Source organism: Pteropus medius, unplaced genomic scaffold (genome assembly GCF_902729225.1).
Source record: "Pteropus medius unplaced genomic scaffold, Ma_sr-lr_union100, whole genome shotgun sequence".
Classification (NCBI taxonomy): Eukaryota; Metazoa; Chordata; class Mammalia; order Chiroptera; family Pteropodidae; genus Pteropus; species Pteropus medius.
In genome coordinates this window covers 28,567,497-28,586,075 of record NW_024354502.1, presented here as the reverse complement: position 1 = coordinate 28,586,075, position 18,579 = coordinate 28,567,497, and the positions used below count along the sequence as shown (strand labels likewise).

At 33.6% G+C, this 18,579-nt stretch overlaps 1 protein-coding gene and 2 pseudogenes across 3 annotated transcripts in view; 1 reads left to right on the top strand and 2 right to left on the bottom strand.

Annotated features, from left to right (window-relative positions):
- Positions 1-18,579, bottom strand: part of ADAM9 (ADAM metallopeptidase domain 9) — a 102,284-nt gene that overhangs the window by 45,190 nt on the left and 38,515 nt on the right. For all 3 annotated transcript variants that reach the window (XM_039853516.1, XM_039853515.1, XM_039853517.1), the window contains exons 12-14: positions 10,197-10,368; positions 3,227-3,319; positions 2,067-2,262 (exon numbers count right to left, since the gene is read on the bottom strand). In XM_039853516.1, the coding sequence (XP_039709450.1) occupies positions 2,067-2,262; positions 3,227-3,319; positions 10,197-10,368 (461 nt within the window). The remainder of the gene's footprint in view (positions 1-2,066; positions 2,263-3,226; positions 3,320-10,196; positions 10,369-18,579) is intronic.
- Positions 15,592-15,714, bottom strand: LOC120595858 (uncharacterized; annotated as a pseudogene).
- On the top strand, positions 16,249-16,634 carry LOC120595424 (40S ribosomal protein S27-like; annotated as a pseudogene).

The following is an 18,579-nucleotide window of genomic DNA, read 5'->3' as shown; positions in this document are numbered from 1 at the left end:
CAGATCTGGGATCTACCAGTCCCCATAATTTTATGAGCCAGTTCCTTATAATAAATCGTGTGTGTGTGTGTGTGTGTGTGTGTATATGTATTTTTTCCTCCTATTGGTCTGCTTCTCTGAATACAGAGGAAAACCAATCAAGACTAAAGAGAATTAGAAGCCTCCTAGTCAGACTTCTTCAAACAGGTTGAAATTAGCAGAAAACTGATGGCTCTTATCACCTCAAGGTAAGACCAGGCCACTGGTGAACAATTTGTAGTTCAATTAGTGGTAAGAACATAAAAAAACTAATCAAACCCAGAGAGAGATAGGGAGAGAATCTGAATTATTAATTATTAATAAAGAAAAACAAAAGGCAGGAGAGCAATTGTAACTCACTACATAGCTGAGGTATGAATAGCATTAGTATAGCTATTATACAGTACCCATTTCCACTATGTGTATATTTTTTTCCATACCACCAAACAATTCTCTGACACCAGATGGGTGTCTGACGATTCTACTCAATTCTTACACTATTTTCCTGGAGACAGTGTCAGATCATACAGGTTAAGAGGCTCAGTCACACCACAAGACTGCCTTCCCCATCGCTCCCCCACTTCAGGTGCCAAGTGCAATTCCGGTTGTCACCTTCTGACCAATAGGCTCTGGATTGAAGGTTCCTATAATCCCTTCTCTGGATTAATTTGCTAGAGTGGCTCACAGAACTCAGATAATTATTTTACTGACTAGATTACTGGTTTATTATAAAACGATATAATTCAGGAATGGCCAGATGGAAGAGATGCATAGGGCAATGTACAGGGAAAGGGCACAGGGCTTCCATGCTGTCTCCAAGTGCGATACTCTCCCTGCATATCCACATGTTCACCAAGAGCTCTCCAAAACCTATCTTTTAGGGTTTTTATGGAGGCTTCAGGATATAGATTAAATTGTTGGCCATTCGTGATTAGCTCAATATCCAGCCCCTCTTCCCTTCCTATGTGATTCCAACCCTCGAATCACATAGTCCCCTGGCCAACCAGCCCCCATCCTTAGGTTAAGCAGGTGCTTTCCAAAAGTCCTCTCACTGAAATAACAAAGATACTTTTATGGTGCTCATCACTTAGGGAATTCCAAGAGTTTTGGCAGCTCCCTGCAAAAAAGTGCACAAAGACCAAATATGTATTTCTCATTATAAATCAAAATATCACAACAGTCATCACTGCTGTAACTAAAATTACAATTAATCCATATTAAAAGGATGGAGATTGGAAAATGAGCATGAGTGTGATGAGAGTTGACAGGGGTTGAGAAAAGAAATTAAATTCTCATCCTCATAGTGAGAAATTAATACTTAGTGCCTGGTACTGAAAACATCAAAAAATAGCATTGCCAAGAGATTATCTAAAGACCTGGAGCAAGTAAAAAAAAAAAAATCAGCTAGAAAAGGTAAAAGTGGTAGCCTCAAGAGATGGGGATATTAAGTGAAAGTACACTTTATTTTTGCATAAAATCTTGTAAATAATTTGGATCTTTAATCTATGTCTAAATATAACTTTGATAAAAATGAAAACTTTAAAAAGAGACAAAAAATTATAAAACATCCTAAATATCAGTAAGAGAACAGATTCCAATTATATAATGGAATACTCTATGATCTAAATATATCAATACAGGTGGATCTCAAAAACATTTTGTGTAAACAATGAAAATATCACATTCTTATGTACATCTCCATACTATTAATATGAATTTATTAAAACTAAAATATGATAGTGTATATGTATATATTGATATATACACATAAATTATTTGCACAGAAAATATATATATATACACACACACATATATTGTTTATATACGCAAAAAAGAGGTGATACAGAGAAGAGAGTAAAAACAAAAATCACCAACTGAATTTGGACACATCAAATTCATATCATGATTGCCTATAAGAAGAAAGAAGATATGATAGGAAAGAGGAAACAAGAAAACTTCAATTTTAGCAATAATATTCTATTTCTATTTTTAACAAAAACCAAGTAAAAATAAAATAAAAGCAATTAATTATACATAAAATATCTTACTTGAGCCAAAGATGACTTGACACTGAGCATCATAATATTGGCACATGCCATTGTAACAATAGGCTTTGTTATTCTGGCAAGGATATCCATTCTGAATAAAAACATCTGGCTGACAGAACTGAGAAGTGCCATTGCAATATTCTGGAACATCACATTCATTAGTTTTTCCTCGGCATAAAGTACCTCCTGGAAGAAACTAGAGTAATAAGATTCAAATGAAACAGGAATATCAGGACAATTCCCACAAATTAACCATATTTGAAACCACAATATTTATATCTATAAAAGTTGTCCCCCCAAAAATATTAAATAACCCAAGAGAAAATTGAACAGAGGCCAATAGGCAATTCCTAAGTCATAAAATATAAAAAACAAAATAACATAACCTCATTGACAAGCAAAAGACATGCAAATTAAACAAAAATTAAAAAGCATTTTAAACCTATCACGCTAACCAGGACTATAACACTTGCTAGCAAGCAATGTTAACATGCAGAAACAAGCATATGATTATACTGGTGGGTATAGACTGGCATATTTGTACAAAGTATACAAAATGTGTGTCAAAAATTTTAATGTGCATACTCTGCCCCAACAATTCTACTTATAAACAAAAATTGGAAGCAATCTAAATGTCCATCATTAGATGAGAAGGTAAGGAAATTACAGTATAGCCATAAAGGAGTACTAACTATTCAACTATGTTGAACTATATGAATTGAAGAAAGTCCATAGTATCTTACTGAAAAAAACAAATAAGAAAAATATATGTATCTATTTAGCCACTTATACACACATACACTCACATTTTTATAGGAAAAGCAACTAAATTAATAACATATTATCAACAATGGCTACCTGAGGAGGGTTAAAATGATAGTGTCTTTCATTGTCTGCTTTCTATACTCTGGTATTGTTGAATTTTTAATAAAAAACATAAATTATTCTTAAATCAGAAAAAAATGTTTCTACTTAGGAAAAAACATCTCCTTAGACCATTTGTCGTAAAAGAATGTAATACAAAATTGCAAACAAGTGGCATAAAATTTTTCATATAACCACGTAATAAAAATAGTACTTTTATAGGTCAGAGTTAACCAATTTTGATATATAAATTTTTTCCTTTTTCAATTTTTTCCAAATAGGAAGGAATTTCTTACCCAACAGTCTTTACAACAGTCGCCATATGCACATTCGGCAGATGATTTAAGCTTACAAGTACTTCCTTCACAACAAGGGTCCGATTCACATTCCTGTGAAGACAAAATAACTGTCAATAAAGAAATGATTTATTGTCGTCCATATTTGCATTAATAAAATTCTTATTTTAGACCTAAAATCTATTTCTTTCTAACCTGGCTATAGCAGTAAATCTCTAGAAACAGTCACTATCCTTCTAGATTTGTCAGTGACTCTTTAACTACAACTATTTAGGTCTCAACATATACCAAAGGACTGAAATCATAGAGTATGTGTCTTAGATTGTTTGTAATACCAGAAAAAGATACCACAAACTGGTGGCTTAAATGAAAGAAATTTATTATGTCACAGTGCTGGTGGCTAGAAGTCTAAGATCAAAGTTCTAGCCAATTCAGTTTCTGGTGAAATCTCTTCCCGGCTTGCAGACAACTGCCTTCTTGCTATGTTCCCATATAGCCTTTCCTCAGTGTGTGTATTCAGAGACAGCAAGTGAACTCTCAAGTGTCTCTTCTTATAAGGACACCAATCTTACCAGATCAGGGCCCTACTCCTATGACCTCATTTAGCCTTAATTACTTCCCTAGAGTCCCCATCTGCAACTACAGCCGCACTGGGTACAGTGTTAGGGCTTCAACATATGAATTTGAGGGGGATACATTCAACCTATAACAATATATTTAATGGTTACAGGAAATTAAGCATCCATGAATGTATTTCTCTTGATGTTCAGGGTCTGATTTCTCTGTTGAGTGGGTCTTTCCCCTATGTGGACATGATTTTAATCTTGCTTGGTTTTTCTCAACCCACTTTCAGCCAACATGGCTCCAAAACCTCGCACTCACAGAGACACCTACTCTCTTATGTTCCAATTTATATCTTCAGGTCTGAATTGCTTTGGAAAGAAGGAAAAGAAAGAGGAGAGAAGACGATCAAAGAAAGGAGGAGAAAAACAGCAAGGGAAATAAGTTTTCTTTAATTTTGAAGAATATTTTTCCTATGTAAATAATTCTGGGTTGACAGTTGTTTCCTTCCTTCCTTCCTTCCTTCCTTCCTTCCTTCCTTCTTCCTTCCTTCCTGTCCTCCTCCCTCCCTCCCTCTCCCTTGACTCCCTGCCTCCCTCCTTCCACTGTAAATTTATGTTCTACTGTTTTTGCCCTCTATTGTTAACAGGGAAGAAATCAGCTGCTATTTATATTTTTGTCCCCCATTTTCTTCTGGGTTCTTTCATTATTTTCTGTTTATCTCGTCACTTTTATTTTTTTACTTTTTATTTTTTTTTATATTAAGTTTATTGGGGTAACATTGGTTAATACAATTATGTAATTTTCAGGTGTACATTATCATTTGACATTTGTATATTCTATTGTGTTCACCACCCAAAGTCCAGTTTCCTTCAGCTACCACATATTTGATCCCCGCACCCCTTTGCACTCCCCCACCCCCTATATTTGACCCCCTTTACCCCGTCTACTTCCCTCTTCCTCCCCCACCCCACTAGTAACCACTACTCTATAATCCTCTAGTAACCACTAGTTTATTGTTCACGTCCATGAGTCTCTGTTTGTTTGTCCTGTTCATTTGTTGCTTTTAGGTTTATATCCCACATATAAGTGATATCATGTGATTTTATCTCATCACTTTGATTACAATATGTCTAGGTGAATTTTCTTTGTAATGATTCTGATTTGGGTTCACTTTAGTATTTGGAACTGTAACAATGTTTTTCCTTAAATTTGGAGAATTTTCAGCCATCACTTCTTTAAATATTTTTCCCCTCTCATTCTCACTCTCCTCCTAGGATTTTGCTTCGTAGACTATTTGATAGTGACTGCACATCTCAGGTGCTCTGTTATTTTTTTTTTAATCTTTCCTCTTTGTTCTTTACACTGGATTATTTCTTTTGTTCTATTTCACGTTCACTGACTATTTTTTCCGCTATCTTAGTCTGCTATTCATTTTACCAAGTGTATTTTCTTTTATTGAAAAATTTAGTTCTGTAATTTCCATTTGTTTTTTATTATAGTTTACATTTCTCTGCTGAGACTCTTTGTTTACTCACAGAACATATTTTTCTTTAGTTCTTTGATGATAAGTAGTGGAAAACAATTCATCCTATTCATAATAGCAAAATGTCAGAAACAACCCAAATGTCCTTTAATGGGTGAACAATTAAACAAACTCCAGACAGGACCTCTGAGCTGGTGGAAATAACAGCATAAATTTCATTCCTTCTCTGTAGTAACATCCATACAATGGAATATGACTCAGCAATAAAAAGGAAAAAAATCAAATATTAATACCCTCAACAACTCAAATTGACCTCAAAGACATTATGCTTCATGAAAAAAGCCAGTCTCAAAAGATTATATATTGAATAATTCCATTTATGTAACATTATTGAAATGGCAAAACAATAGAGATGTAGAACAAATCCGAGGTAGCCAAGGGCAGAAATAAGGACTGGAGTTGGGGTAGGCATAAGTACAAAGAAGTAGCAGGTGGAAGTTCTTCTTGTGGAGATGAAATAATTCTGAATTTTAATTGAAGTGGTGGTTACACAAATCTGCGTACCGGATAAACCTCGCAAAACACATACACACACATGCACACACATACAAATGCAGGTTAAAAATGGTAAAAACTGAATAAAGTCTATAATCTAGTTAATGTGTCAATGTCAATGTCTTGGCTTTTATATTGCACTACAGCTATATAAGATGTCACCTATGGGGAAAACTGGGTAAAAAATACATGGGACTCCTTGTACTATTTCTGCAACTTGTTTATAATTATTTCATAATAAAATAAATAAACTATAATCTATATCTCTAATCATACAAAAAAAAATAAATAAGTCAAAATGGATCATAGACCTAAATGTAAAACTTAAAACTTCTCCTATAAAGCTTCTAGGGGAAAACTTTTGCAACCTTGGTTTAGGCAAAGATTTCTTAGATATGACATGCATAAAAGCACAAATTGATAAAATGGGCTTCATCAAAAAATAAAATTTCTACTCTTCAAAAGATATTGTTAAGGTAATTAAAAGACAATATTTGCAAATTGTTTATCTGATAAAGGACTTGTATTCAGAATATAAGACGTACTATTAAAATTCAATAAGAAAACAACTCAATTTTTTAAGGGAAAAGATGTTAATAGATAACACCAAAAAAGATATACAGATGACAAACATATGAAAACATGCTCAAAATCACTAGTCATGAGGGAAATGCAAACTAAAACCTCAGTGCGGTACCATTTTACACCTAATACACAGCTAAAATTTAAAAGATTGACCATATGAAGTGGTGGCTAGGAACTAGAACTCTTATATACTAATAGTGGGAATGTAAAAAGGTACAACTACTTTGGAAAAGAGTTTGAGTTTCTCAAAAATTTAAATATACATCTACCATATGACCCAGTCAGTTCACTTCAAGGTATTTATCCAAGAGAAATGAAAACATAAGTCCATATTAAGACTTATCTTTGAATGTTCAAACAGATTTATGTGTAATAGCCAAAAACTGGAAACAGCCCAAATATACATCAACAGATGAATAAACAAACTGTAGCATATCCATACTAATAATAAACAATAATTAAAATGAATGAACTACTGACACAGTAAAAACATAAATGAATCCCAAAATAATTATGCTGAGTAAAAGAAGCTAGACAAAAAAGAGTTGAAATTCTAGGAAATGCACACTAATGTGTAATGACAGAAAGCAGACCAGAGATTGCCTGAGGATAACAGAGAAAAGGGGTGGGAAGAAGGGATCACCAAGGGTCATGAAGAACTTCTGGGGATGATGATATGTTCATTGTCTTGACTATGTGATAGTTTCACATGTCTGCACATATGTCAAAACTTATGAACTTGTATTCTTTAAACATGTACAGTTTATTGTTGACCAAGTCTTCATAATTGCCTATTTCTTACCCTTTGCTTTGACTTGACCAAACTAAAGCTTCTTTCTTTACTACAGGTCCTTGAACTCTGCCTGTCCCCACAAAAAGTGAAAGTGCCCCCCCACACACACATCAGCTTCTTCTAGAAATCAGCTGACCACAGCAGGACACTTTCCCATCAGTCCTCACTGGCTCGTTCCCCTTGCTTATCTGTTTTCCCTTAAAAGATTCTGCTCATCTCTGCTTGTCTCCACCTTTACCCCATCTAAGAAAAACTTTTCTCTTTGATTCTGAGACACTCTAGATTTCTGAAATCAGAGTGGTCTCCCTGTTACAATAGTCTTTATTTTGAATAAAGCCTATCTTTATCGAAGTCCAAATTTAGTTTGTTGATGTTGTTTCAATTACACTTAAATAAAGCGGTTAAATTTTTTTCAAAAACACTGTGCAAGACAGACAGATGGCTTCATAAAAGAATAGAGAATCAGGAAATAGACTATGTATACAAGAATTTTGTTTATGATGAAAGTACCATTCTAAATGATTTTACAACAACTGACCATTCTATACATTACTGGATAGAAATTAATATCTAGTTCAGTGCACATGATCCCCTCAATTATAAAAATGTTTAATTAAGAAATGCTAGAAAAAATTATCAAGGAGATATGATTATACAGGAGTACTAAAAGTCTGGTCAAAATACAAAATTCAAAGTCTTAAGGAAAAACTGATAAATTTGCCTTCATTTAAATTTTCGATTTCAATATAAGAAGTCATATGAAAAGCTAAATGCCAAGAGTAAACCCTGATGTAAACCACAGACTTTGTGTGGCAATGATATGTCAATGTAGAGCCATCAATTGTAACAAATGTACCACTGTGCTACAGGATGGGGACAATGGGGGAAGTTGTGCATGTGTGGCAATAGGCAGTATATGGAAATCTTGGTACTTTCCATTCAATTTTGCTGTGACCCTAAAAGTTCTCTAAAAGATAAAGTTGATTAATTTTTTAAAGCTAAATGGTAGCAGACATAGGGAACACATTAGAACATGTTTAAAAAAGGACTTTGCCCATAATACTTGAGTTCCTAAAAATCCATTTAAAAGAATTGACCCAACATAAAAACTGATAAGGGATATAAAACAATAATTCACAGAAGAAAATTATGCTAATGGTATCTGAACATATGAAAAGATATAAAGTAAAACAATATCTTCTTACTTTTCACCCAAAAATTAAGAAAACATTTACACTGCACTGGCAAGACTACGGAGGAGCACTGAATGCAATGATATACTGTTGGTAGAAGTGCAAAATGACACAGTCTTTTTGTAGGAAATTTGGTGGTCTCTGATAACATTAAAGACACAATACTTTTCAATTCAGTTATTCTACCTTTATGTAATTATCTTAAAGAAATACTTGTGTATATATACATGAGGTGTGGATGTACTATTTGCAACAGAAAAACACTAATTACAGTAAGGAAATGTGCATTAATGAGAGTATGGTTAAATAAATCATAGTACATCCTTATATTGGAATACTAAGCAGATTAAAAGACTGTCTACATAAGGTAATGACATGGAAAAATCTTCAAGATATATTAATAGAAAAAACTGCATATACATATTAAGTCTGATTTCATTTATATAAAAAAATGAAATTCTAAAACAAACCCGACTATTTACAAATGTACACATTGTATAAATGTACATAAATGTCTAATAAATAAAGTCTAAAAAGAAACACATTAAGTTTATGAGAATGATGACCACTACAGAAGGAAGTCTGAAAATTTATGGGGGAAATAATGGTATGAAAGGGGAATTTCACTTGTACTTACTATTCGAAACTTTTATACCATGGAAAAAAACCTGTGCTATTTAAGAGAGAGGGAAGTTTTTTTTTTTTTAAGAGTAATTTTGTAGTACGAAAGCTCAAGAAGCAAATATAGTCTATTTCAATAAGTTTTGTAGTGAACTAAACAGTCAGGAGAAAGCAAAACAAAACATTTAAGGAGAAAGATCTGAGAGTGCCAGGAAAGGAGAAGAATTTGGTCATCCTAACAGCATAATGTTAATTTAAAAATTAAACATAATCTCATTATGCTTATTTTCCTCATCTGAAAATAAGAATATAAAAAAATATCAGTATCTTTGGGTTATCGTGAAGATTATACCATGTAAAACATTTAGCAGCAATAGCGCAATGAAGGCCCATCACAATTCCATCATAAAATATATACTGCCTTTCTAGAACACGAAGTCTTCTAGCAAAAGCCAGGTGTGGTTAAGTAAAGAAGAAAAAGAACTTATGGAAAAGATTGAGAATATAGTAAAGCTTACACATAAATGAACAAATTTCTTTAAAATTTAATGCAAGGCCTAGGAGGAAAGGGCCTAAAGTAGGACATTTTGAAAGGAGAATGGCTAAGATATAGAACACCAATAATAAAGATGGGCACGGGCTTTTGGCAATAAGAATGGGTAACAGGTGTGATAAAGCCAGAGATCAGCAGGTAAACTTAAGGTTAATAAAGGGAGAATGCCAATTTGAGTACCAAGAACTTTGTTACTGAAGGACTCTGGAGAATGGACCAGCTTCAATTTATTATTAAAATGAGTTCAACTGAATAAATACTTTTGCAATGAAAGTGCCAGAACAGTGAAAGCTCATAAGTACAGAGCCAAATGAAAAACTGATTTATTCTTTAAAGTAAATAAATGACCCAATAACTATAATAGAAATGGTAGAAAAGGTAGCAAAAAATAAAAGAATAAACATGGCACTTACCTTGACACTGAAATAGATGACATCATTAATTATGTTCTGGGAAGACAATGACCAATCTCAGGAACATATCCCCACAACCAAAGTACCAATTCTCATTTTGCCACTAAATTTTACTTTAGCTCCTGTGCCAGAGTTGCCCAAAGTAAGCTATTTTATCTTTTGAAAATGCTGAGGTTATTTAACAAAGCAAAAATAAAAAATTTAACTGACCTTTGGAGTACCACAGTCACACTCTTCTCCGGGATCCACCAATTTATTACCACAGAAAGGAGCACTGTAGGCTTCATCAGGTGTTGGAATATTAAGAAGGCAGTTTCCTCCTTTATTTAAAGTTAACTTCTCAAAGTCCTCTGCACTGCAACTGCTAAAGTTTCTGGAACCTCTATAATAAACATTAAGAAAAAGACCTTATGTCATAGCGATTATTCATTTTGAAAATTTTAAGTTGTGTCTTTAACTCACAAGAAGTGAATATTTAAAACAGCAGAAAATAAGCTAACCAAAAATAGAGAGCAATGCGAATACCTATTTCTAATAAATATAGAACATTGTTTAAGTTAACACACAATAATTCACTATTTGGTTATAACATATTACAGCTCCACAAAAATATGTTCACTTATATTGAAATAAGAAATCATAAATCTCATCAGCAGAAGAGACCTTTAAGTTCTCTAGTCCTAGCCATAGTAAAAGTTCTTCAAATATTAGAAGCCGGCCATGTTTCCCCAATCTATTTTTCATTCCACAAGATAACATTAGTACGTTCCCCTCACCATCACTTACTAGGATATATGTGAAAATAATATGAATAGGCAATTCCAGAAGCCATGAAGAAGCAGAAATGCACAGGCAGAATTTTAGCTACAGTTTGAGTTTTAAACGCCTTTTAGGATAAATCCTGAGAACCACGGTTAATATTTTGATGGCTAGATGGACTTCTAGAAACTGTCCAACTTGAGCTATCTATATGAGATTTATACAAATGCAATTTTGATGTGCTCTACATGTTGGAGTTTTTTAAATTATTGTTTTACTCAATAACTATAAAACATATTCAGATAACCCCACTGGCTATTTTTACTTTTGAATACTACTGGAAACACACCCATATATACGATATAAATCTTTGAGAAATCCAACTCAAATTAAAATTTTATCAGGGGAATTTGGTGCCCTGAAAGAATCTCTTTTTCATTAGTTTGGGCACTGTTGCCAAAAGTAGCAGTGAGAATAAAAACAGATGCATTATAGATTTTGAGGAGGCATTCCTATCTATGTCGAGTCTTTGTACATTCAAGGAATCGAAGAAACAGATCCCTTCTGTGAGACTTTGTCCTTGGGGTATACAATTTACACTTTTCTTTGCTAATTGGCCCAGTCTCCAGAGAAGAAGACAGTCCTAGCCCTAGGTTCTTGGGGATGGAAAGCAGTCTGCCCAGAACATTTGTTAACTACTATCTGACAAAAGGTCAGAATGTGGGAAGTTGAAGGATTTTAACAGACTGACAGAAAAGAAACATGAACAATTTCTATTCTCTACCTATCACATCTGGGCATTAGGACATTAATTTAAAGCATCTCCTCATCTCCTTTCTCACATCGAGGTGAGTTTTCCAAAAGTGCTTCAAAAGAAGATAGATGTGACTGACAACAATGTTAATGGTCTACCAGGATATGACAGGGGGCAAAAATCAACTATCATTGAGAACATTCTTTCTCAGTAATCTAGAAATAACAAGAACACATTTCCACTATTACCATATTAAGCCCTATAGCTTAGAAGTAGGAAATTCTCCTAAGAAAGAACTCTAAGTAATAGCACATAATTATTAAAAATATTTTCAATAAAAAAGGCTTCTATTTACGGAAACTTTCTGATGTAGGTGGCACTGAGGGGCAGAGTTATTAGAGCCATTTCTCCAGAAAGGCACTTGTCAGGATGAGCACCTCATATTTCCAGGAATTTAAGAGCAGTGTGTGAAGAGAATACTATCGGGTCCCCCAAATATATTAAAGAATAATAAAATCATATTATAAATGTAGATTACTCATTTTTAAAACAAAACTTGGCTCCAAATGATTATCTGGAAAAAAAATCTAGTATCCATATCATCTGCATCCAAAAACAAGGCCTAATTTATAACAAACATTCAACTGTTTATTAGATAACATATGAAGTAGAAGGTAAGAAATCAGTTCTCAAAAACAGATTAAATACCACTGCAGATAACATAATCCTACTTCTCAAATTATTCTTACCAAAAATTGTTCAAATTCAATGGCCAACACATTATCAAAATATAACATGAACTCACAAGATACTGTAAGAACCACTACAAAAAATAATTTAAAGACACTATGAGGGGGAAAAGAAAACCAGATAATTCTAGTCTCAGATACTAGAATTATCAAACAATAACAACAACAACAAAAATTCCTGCTTGCTATGGTCAGGAAGAAAAATGACAAGCTTAAAACTTTACTAGGGAACTAAAATGCAAAATAGTAATATAGCAATTTGAAAAAGAACCACATAGAAATTTGGTAAATGAACTGTAATGAGCAAAATTAATAATTCAATGGATAGGTTTAACAACAGACTAAATACAGCTGACCCTTGAACAACACATGTTTGAGCTGTGCAGGGCCACTTCTATAGTGGATTTTTTTCAATATATATGTACAGTACTATGAATGTATTTTCTCTTCCTTATGACTTTCTTAATAACATCTGCTTTATCTAGCTTATTTTATTATAAGAATATAGTATATAATACACAAAACATACACAATACATGTTAATCAACTGTTTATGTTATCAGTAAGTCTTCCAGTCAATAGTAGGCTTTTAGTAAGTTTGAGAGATTCAAAGGTTACATGCAGATTTCAACTGTGCAGGAGGTCGGTGCCTATCACCCCTGAATTGTCAAGGATCAATTGTACAGATGAAAATAGCATTAGCAAACTGGAAGATGTCAGAAAAAATTACCTAGAAAGAAATAAAATTAAATACACACATATACACACACACATGAAAAGGTAAGAGACAAAGAGAACATTGTGAAGTCATACACACGGTTTATCAGAATCAAAGAAATATGGCAAATGTGTAGGAGCACTATATACAGAGGCACTCTGGGAAGAAACAATAAGCAATATGTAAAAACACAATGGCTGAGAATTTTTCACAACCGATGAAAAATATCAAACAGCAAACTTTAAAACTCAAAAACAAAAATCCTAAACAAGATATGAATGCATGTGTGGACATGTGCACGCACACGTTATGTAAATTTTTTTTCTACAACTTGAACCATATAGTGAAACTTAAAACAAATTTTAAAGGAAAAATGAAAATAGCCAGAGGTAAATATGTAAATCCACTTCAATGAAACAACATTCTTACAGCTGATATCTCAACAGCAACATGGAAGCAAAAAGAAAATGGAATACCAATAAACTGAAAAAATATAACTGACAACCTAGAATTCTATATTCAACGAAAATATCCTCAAGAATGAAAGAGAAATAAAGACATCCTTAGAAAAAAATAAAAACTAAGAGACATACTGTGAGATACACACTAAAGGAAATTCAAAAGGGATTCTAAATGGTTGAAAATGACACCAAATGTAAGGTCAGAGATGCAAGAGAACCAATGAAAGTGATTAGTATGTAGGTGAATCTAAATGAACAGTAATAATCTATGGAGAAAATAAAGATATTATAAGAGGAATTAAAGATCATGGACTTGAAGACTCCATACTGAAAATATGTTAGTTATCTTCACCAAACTAATCTAGAGATTTAATACAATACCAATCAAAACCCCAGTAAGACTTTTTTGTGGAACTTGAGAAGCTAATTTTGAAATTTACTTAGAAAGCCACAAAAAGCCAAGACACCCTTTTTTTAAATTTTTTATTTTTCGATTAGAGTTGACATTCAATATTATTTTATATTAGTTTCAGGTGTATAGCATAGCAGTTGGACATTCATATAATTTACAAAGTGATCCCCCTATTAGTCTAGTACCTACCTGGCACTATACATAGCTTTTGCAATATCATTGAATATATTCCCTATGCTGTACTTCACATCCCCATGACTATTCTGAAACTACCAATTTGTACTTCTTAATCCTTTCACCTTTTTCACCCAGCCCCACCAAACCCTCTCTCATTCGGCAGGCACCAGTTTGTTCTCCATATGTATGAGACTTTTTCCATTTTGTTTGTTCGTTTATTTTGTTCTCCAGGTTTCACATATAAGTGAGATCACATGGTATTTATCTTTCTCTGTCTGACTTATTTCACTTAGCATAATATTTTCAAGGTCCATCTATGTCATTGCAAATGGTAAGATTTCCTTTTTATGGCTGAGTAATATTCCATTATATATATGTATCACATCTTTTTTATCCAATCACCTATTGACAGGCACTTAGGTTGCTTCCATATCTTGGCTATTGTAAATAGCACTGCAGTGAACATAGGGGTGTATATATCTTTTCGAATTCATTTTGGTTTTCTTTGATAAATATCCACAAAAGACAACCTACTGAATGGGAAAAGATATTTGCCAATGATAAGGGGTTAATATTCAAAATTTATAAAGAACGCATACAACTCAACACCAAAAACACAATAGTCATAAAGAAATAGATTGATATACATGAGTACATTAAAATGATAATTTTAAAACTTTTCACCAAAAGTCACCAAAAAATTTATAAAAACACTTCTATAAAACAATAAAGATAAAAAAAAAAACTGGGGAGAAATTGAACAGTATCTTCACACACACACACACACACACACACACACACACACACACTCAACCCTCAAACTAAAGGAAAAGCAACAAAAATGAAAACATACTATAGCTACCTACATCGGGATGGACAAACATCACAAACACATGTCAACTAAAAAAGGCCACAACAACAGGAAGCATACTGAATACAGCAGCGCCCCCTGCCATCCACAGGAAATATATTCCAAGATCCCCATTCCTGAAACAGTGGATAGTACTGAACCCTATATATACTAAATTTTTTCCTATACATACACATTTATGATAAAGTTTAATTTATAAACATGCACAGTAAGAGGTTAACAACAATAACTAATAAAAAAAAAGAACAATTATAACAATAAACTATAATAAAAGTCATGTGAACGTGGTCTCCCTCTCTTTTTCTCAAAATATTTTATTGTACTTACTCACCCTTCTTCTTCTTGTGATTATGTGAAATGATACAATGCCTATGTGATGAGATAAAGTGAAGTGGATACATTGGACAAAGGGATGAATCACATCCCAGGCAGGATAGAGCAGGACAGTGAGAGATTTCATCACGCTACTCAGAATGGTGCACAATTTGAAACTTACGAATTATTTATTTCTGGAATTTTCCATTTAATATTTTCAAAGCAGGGTTGACTGCAGTAATTAAAATCACAGAAAATGAAACCACAGATAAGGAGGGCTACTGTAATTCTGTTTTTGTTTTTTAGCAAAACAATCAGGAATTGACACCCACAAACTGTGACCTTATCATCTCTACCAACTGCCCCTTTTTTTTTTTTTCAATTTTTTACGCCTACAGCACCTGGTCTTTCTAGGTGGATGGTCTCCCATCCAAGTACTAACCGGGCCCGACCCTGCTTAGCTTCTGAGATCAGACAGAATCAGGCTTATTTAGGATGGCATGGCTGTAGACAAATTCTGTTTATTTATTTACTCTATTTAATCTATTCTATGATTAGAGTTCAAAATAGATAAAATTAAAGTGTTTAGGAATACATGTTTAGGTGGCAAAACTATAAAGAAAAGCAAAGAAATAAATGGTTACCATAAAAATCAGGGTAATGGTTAACTGTAGGGAAGAAGGTATGATAGGGAAAACCACAAAAGGGATTTCTGAGGATCCTGGTAGTGACTAGCCTTGGGTGGTTACACAGTGTTCACTTTATAAAAATATGTTTAGTTGTATATTTGTTTAGCTATATTTTCTGTATATTTTACTTGTCACAGTTAAAAAAAAATTTTTTTTAATGTATCACAAATTCTACCAGAATAAGAAGACCCAGCAAGAATATTTCTCCATGCTTCCCTTCCTACAGTTAGCCTCAGTGGAGTCTAATAAAACAGAAGGTACTTAATTAGGACTGAGAAATCCTTTAGAGAAAAAAAATAAGATGAATTTGCTCAACTTGATGGGGGTTGTTAGAGTCAGAAAGCTAATGTGAGTGATAGCTTTTATAGGAAGTAAACATCAATAAGAAATTAGAATAAAAGATATAGGCTACACCTTTCGGCAATGATGACCTCCCCATGAGAACGTAACTCTTGCTAAGGACCTCCTTCATCTCTCTCCAGAAAAGAAGAGGAAACACAAAAAGCAGCGCCTAGTGCAGAGCCTCAACTCCTACTTCATGGATGTGAAATGCTCAGGATGCTATAAAATCACCACCACCTTTAGCCATGCACTAATGGTAGTTTTGCGTATTGGCTGCTCCACTGTACTCTGTCAGCCTACATGAGGAAAAGCAAAGCTTACAGAAGAATGCTCCTTAGGAAGCAAGCAGCACTAAAAGCATCCCGAATCAAGATGAGTGAGGAACCACCCCAATAAACACAATTTGGATTTAAAAAAAAAAAAAAGTTAAAGGCCACAGAGTAAGAGGAAAACAGGATAAATAGGAAGCTTCATCTGACTTAAAATTTAAAAAAGGAAGGAAAGATGGAAGGGAGGGAGGGAAGGATGGAGAGAAAGAGAGATGGAGAGAGAGAGAGAGTGAGAGAGAAGAGAAAAAAAGATGCAACAGAAAACACACCACCATTAATAAATTTAAGATATTTATTGCCAACTGGTAGAGCAAATAAGTCCATTTCATCTAGGAATAGACTAGAGCCATCTGTCTAATGAGGCCCACCGGATCTTAAAGAGTCAATCCAACAGTATCTCTATTATGCCCATTCTGTCCTCTGCCCAGAATACTTCCCTGTTCAAAGTAGAAGTGAGTGCAATGTCCTCTGGGTTAGTTTACATTTTCCTCAGGAGAAGCAGGTTCCCCTTTATTCAGTAGTGAAAGTCTCACTTATGTTCTTTTTAGGGAGGTGGGGGAAATGGAAAACCTTTTATTGTCCAAAACTTGGTACTCCTAGATCTAGAAATCAATGTGCCTTCACTAGACGTCCTTTTGGACTGAGCCATCACAAGTGTTGCCTCAGACCACAGCCTCAGAGTCTCTGTGTTTGCTATAGACCCAATTTTAATCTATCATTCCTAAAATGCTTCTGCACTAACCCCTGTAAGCAATGAAGTCCTGAGATTTAATCTCTTGCACAATCTCACCCAGTCTCAACTGTTTCTTTAACTATACCTTTTGACTCAAGATCATACTTGAGCCATGCCTCATTTCAAACCTGTAAGCCTAATATATTTCTGCTTCATATACAAAAGAGTAGTAACAAAGACAGGAGCTCAAGCAGTGAATATCTCCAAGCAATGGAATACTTACACTTAACCAATACTTAACACTTATCTACAAGCTATATCTCTGCCCCAGAAGACAGTAAATTACAAACAGAACATTCTTCACCCTGGTTAATTTTAACTTACTACACTAACATATACAATTACTATTACAAGGTCAATAAAATATGTATGTACTCACATACTGACTTGCTACACAGTCACACAACCTCCCCAAAGGCAAGGGCAACAACTGACACATATATTCTAAATTTCTTAGATTGCTAAATAAAAGTGTGAATCCATTATAGTACCAGTAGTAATGGGAAAATAATGTCAAGGCAATCCACTCAGGTCTATGTGAAATATAATCATCCACTGAAAAAATTTTTTTTAAATAAATAAAGAGCGCCACAATAAAATTAACAACATATAATATTTCTAGCATACATTATCAAATCTCAAGTATAGTCCATAGAACACCAGTAATAGCAATCACTTAAATGTTCAATGCTATTAAATATTAATATTTATTGGAGTGGCAACTATACTTTTTCTACAATACTTCTATTAAATCATTTTGCTTTATTTCTTAATTAACAATGTCTTCTCAGAGCAAAATGATTCAAAATAATACATAAAAGCCAGAAGAAAAAAACAAAATGACCTGAAAGATTACCACCAAAAAACACTGCCAGTTAAACATTTTGGCAAACATCCTTCCAATTTTTTTCACATGTTCCTAATTTTAAGACAGAAATAATTCACACCATGATAGTTCACATATTCCATTTTTCACATGGATAAATATATTTTTAAATCAATATATTATTAACCACCAGTAATTTGCAAATCATCCTCTGCAAAGCCCTAGAGTATCCAAGGAGGTGCGCTCAGGGGCCAGGACTAACTTATGCATTAGGCACCACAAGCACAATGCCTAGAACCCATGATACTGCTGTAAGCTTAATTTCTTTTAAAATCAGAAGAAAAAAAATGGAAATCATCATAGTGAATATTTAATAATGAATCCAGTCTGGGTTCTATTCATCTTTATACCAATATAGTCATAAACCATAATTTTTAATTATTTTAATGGAAAAAGAG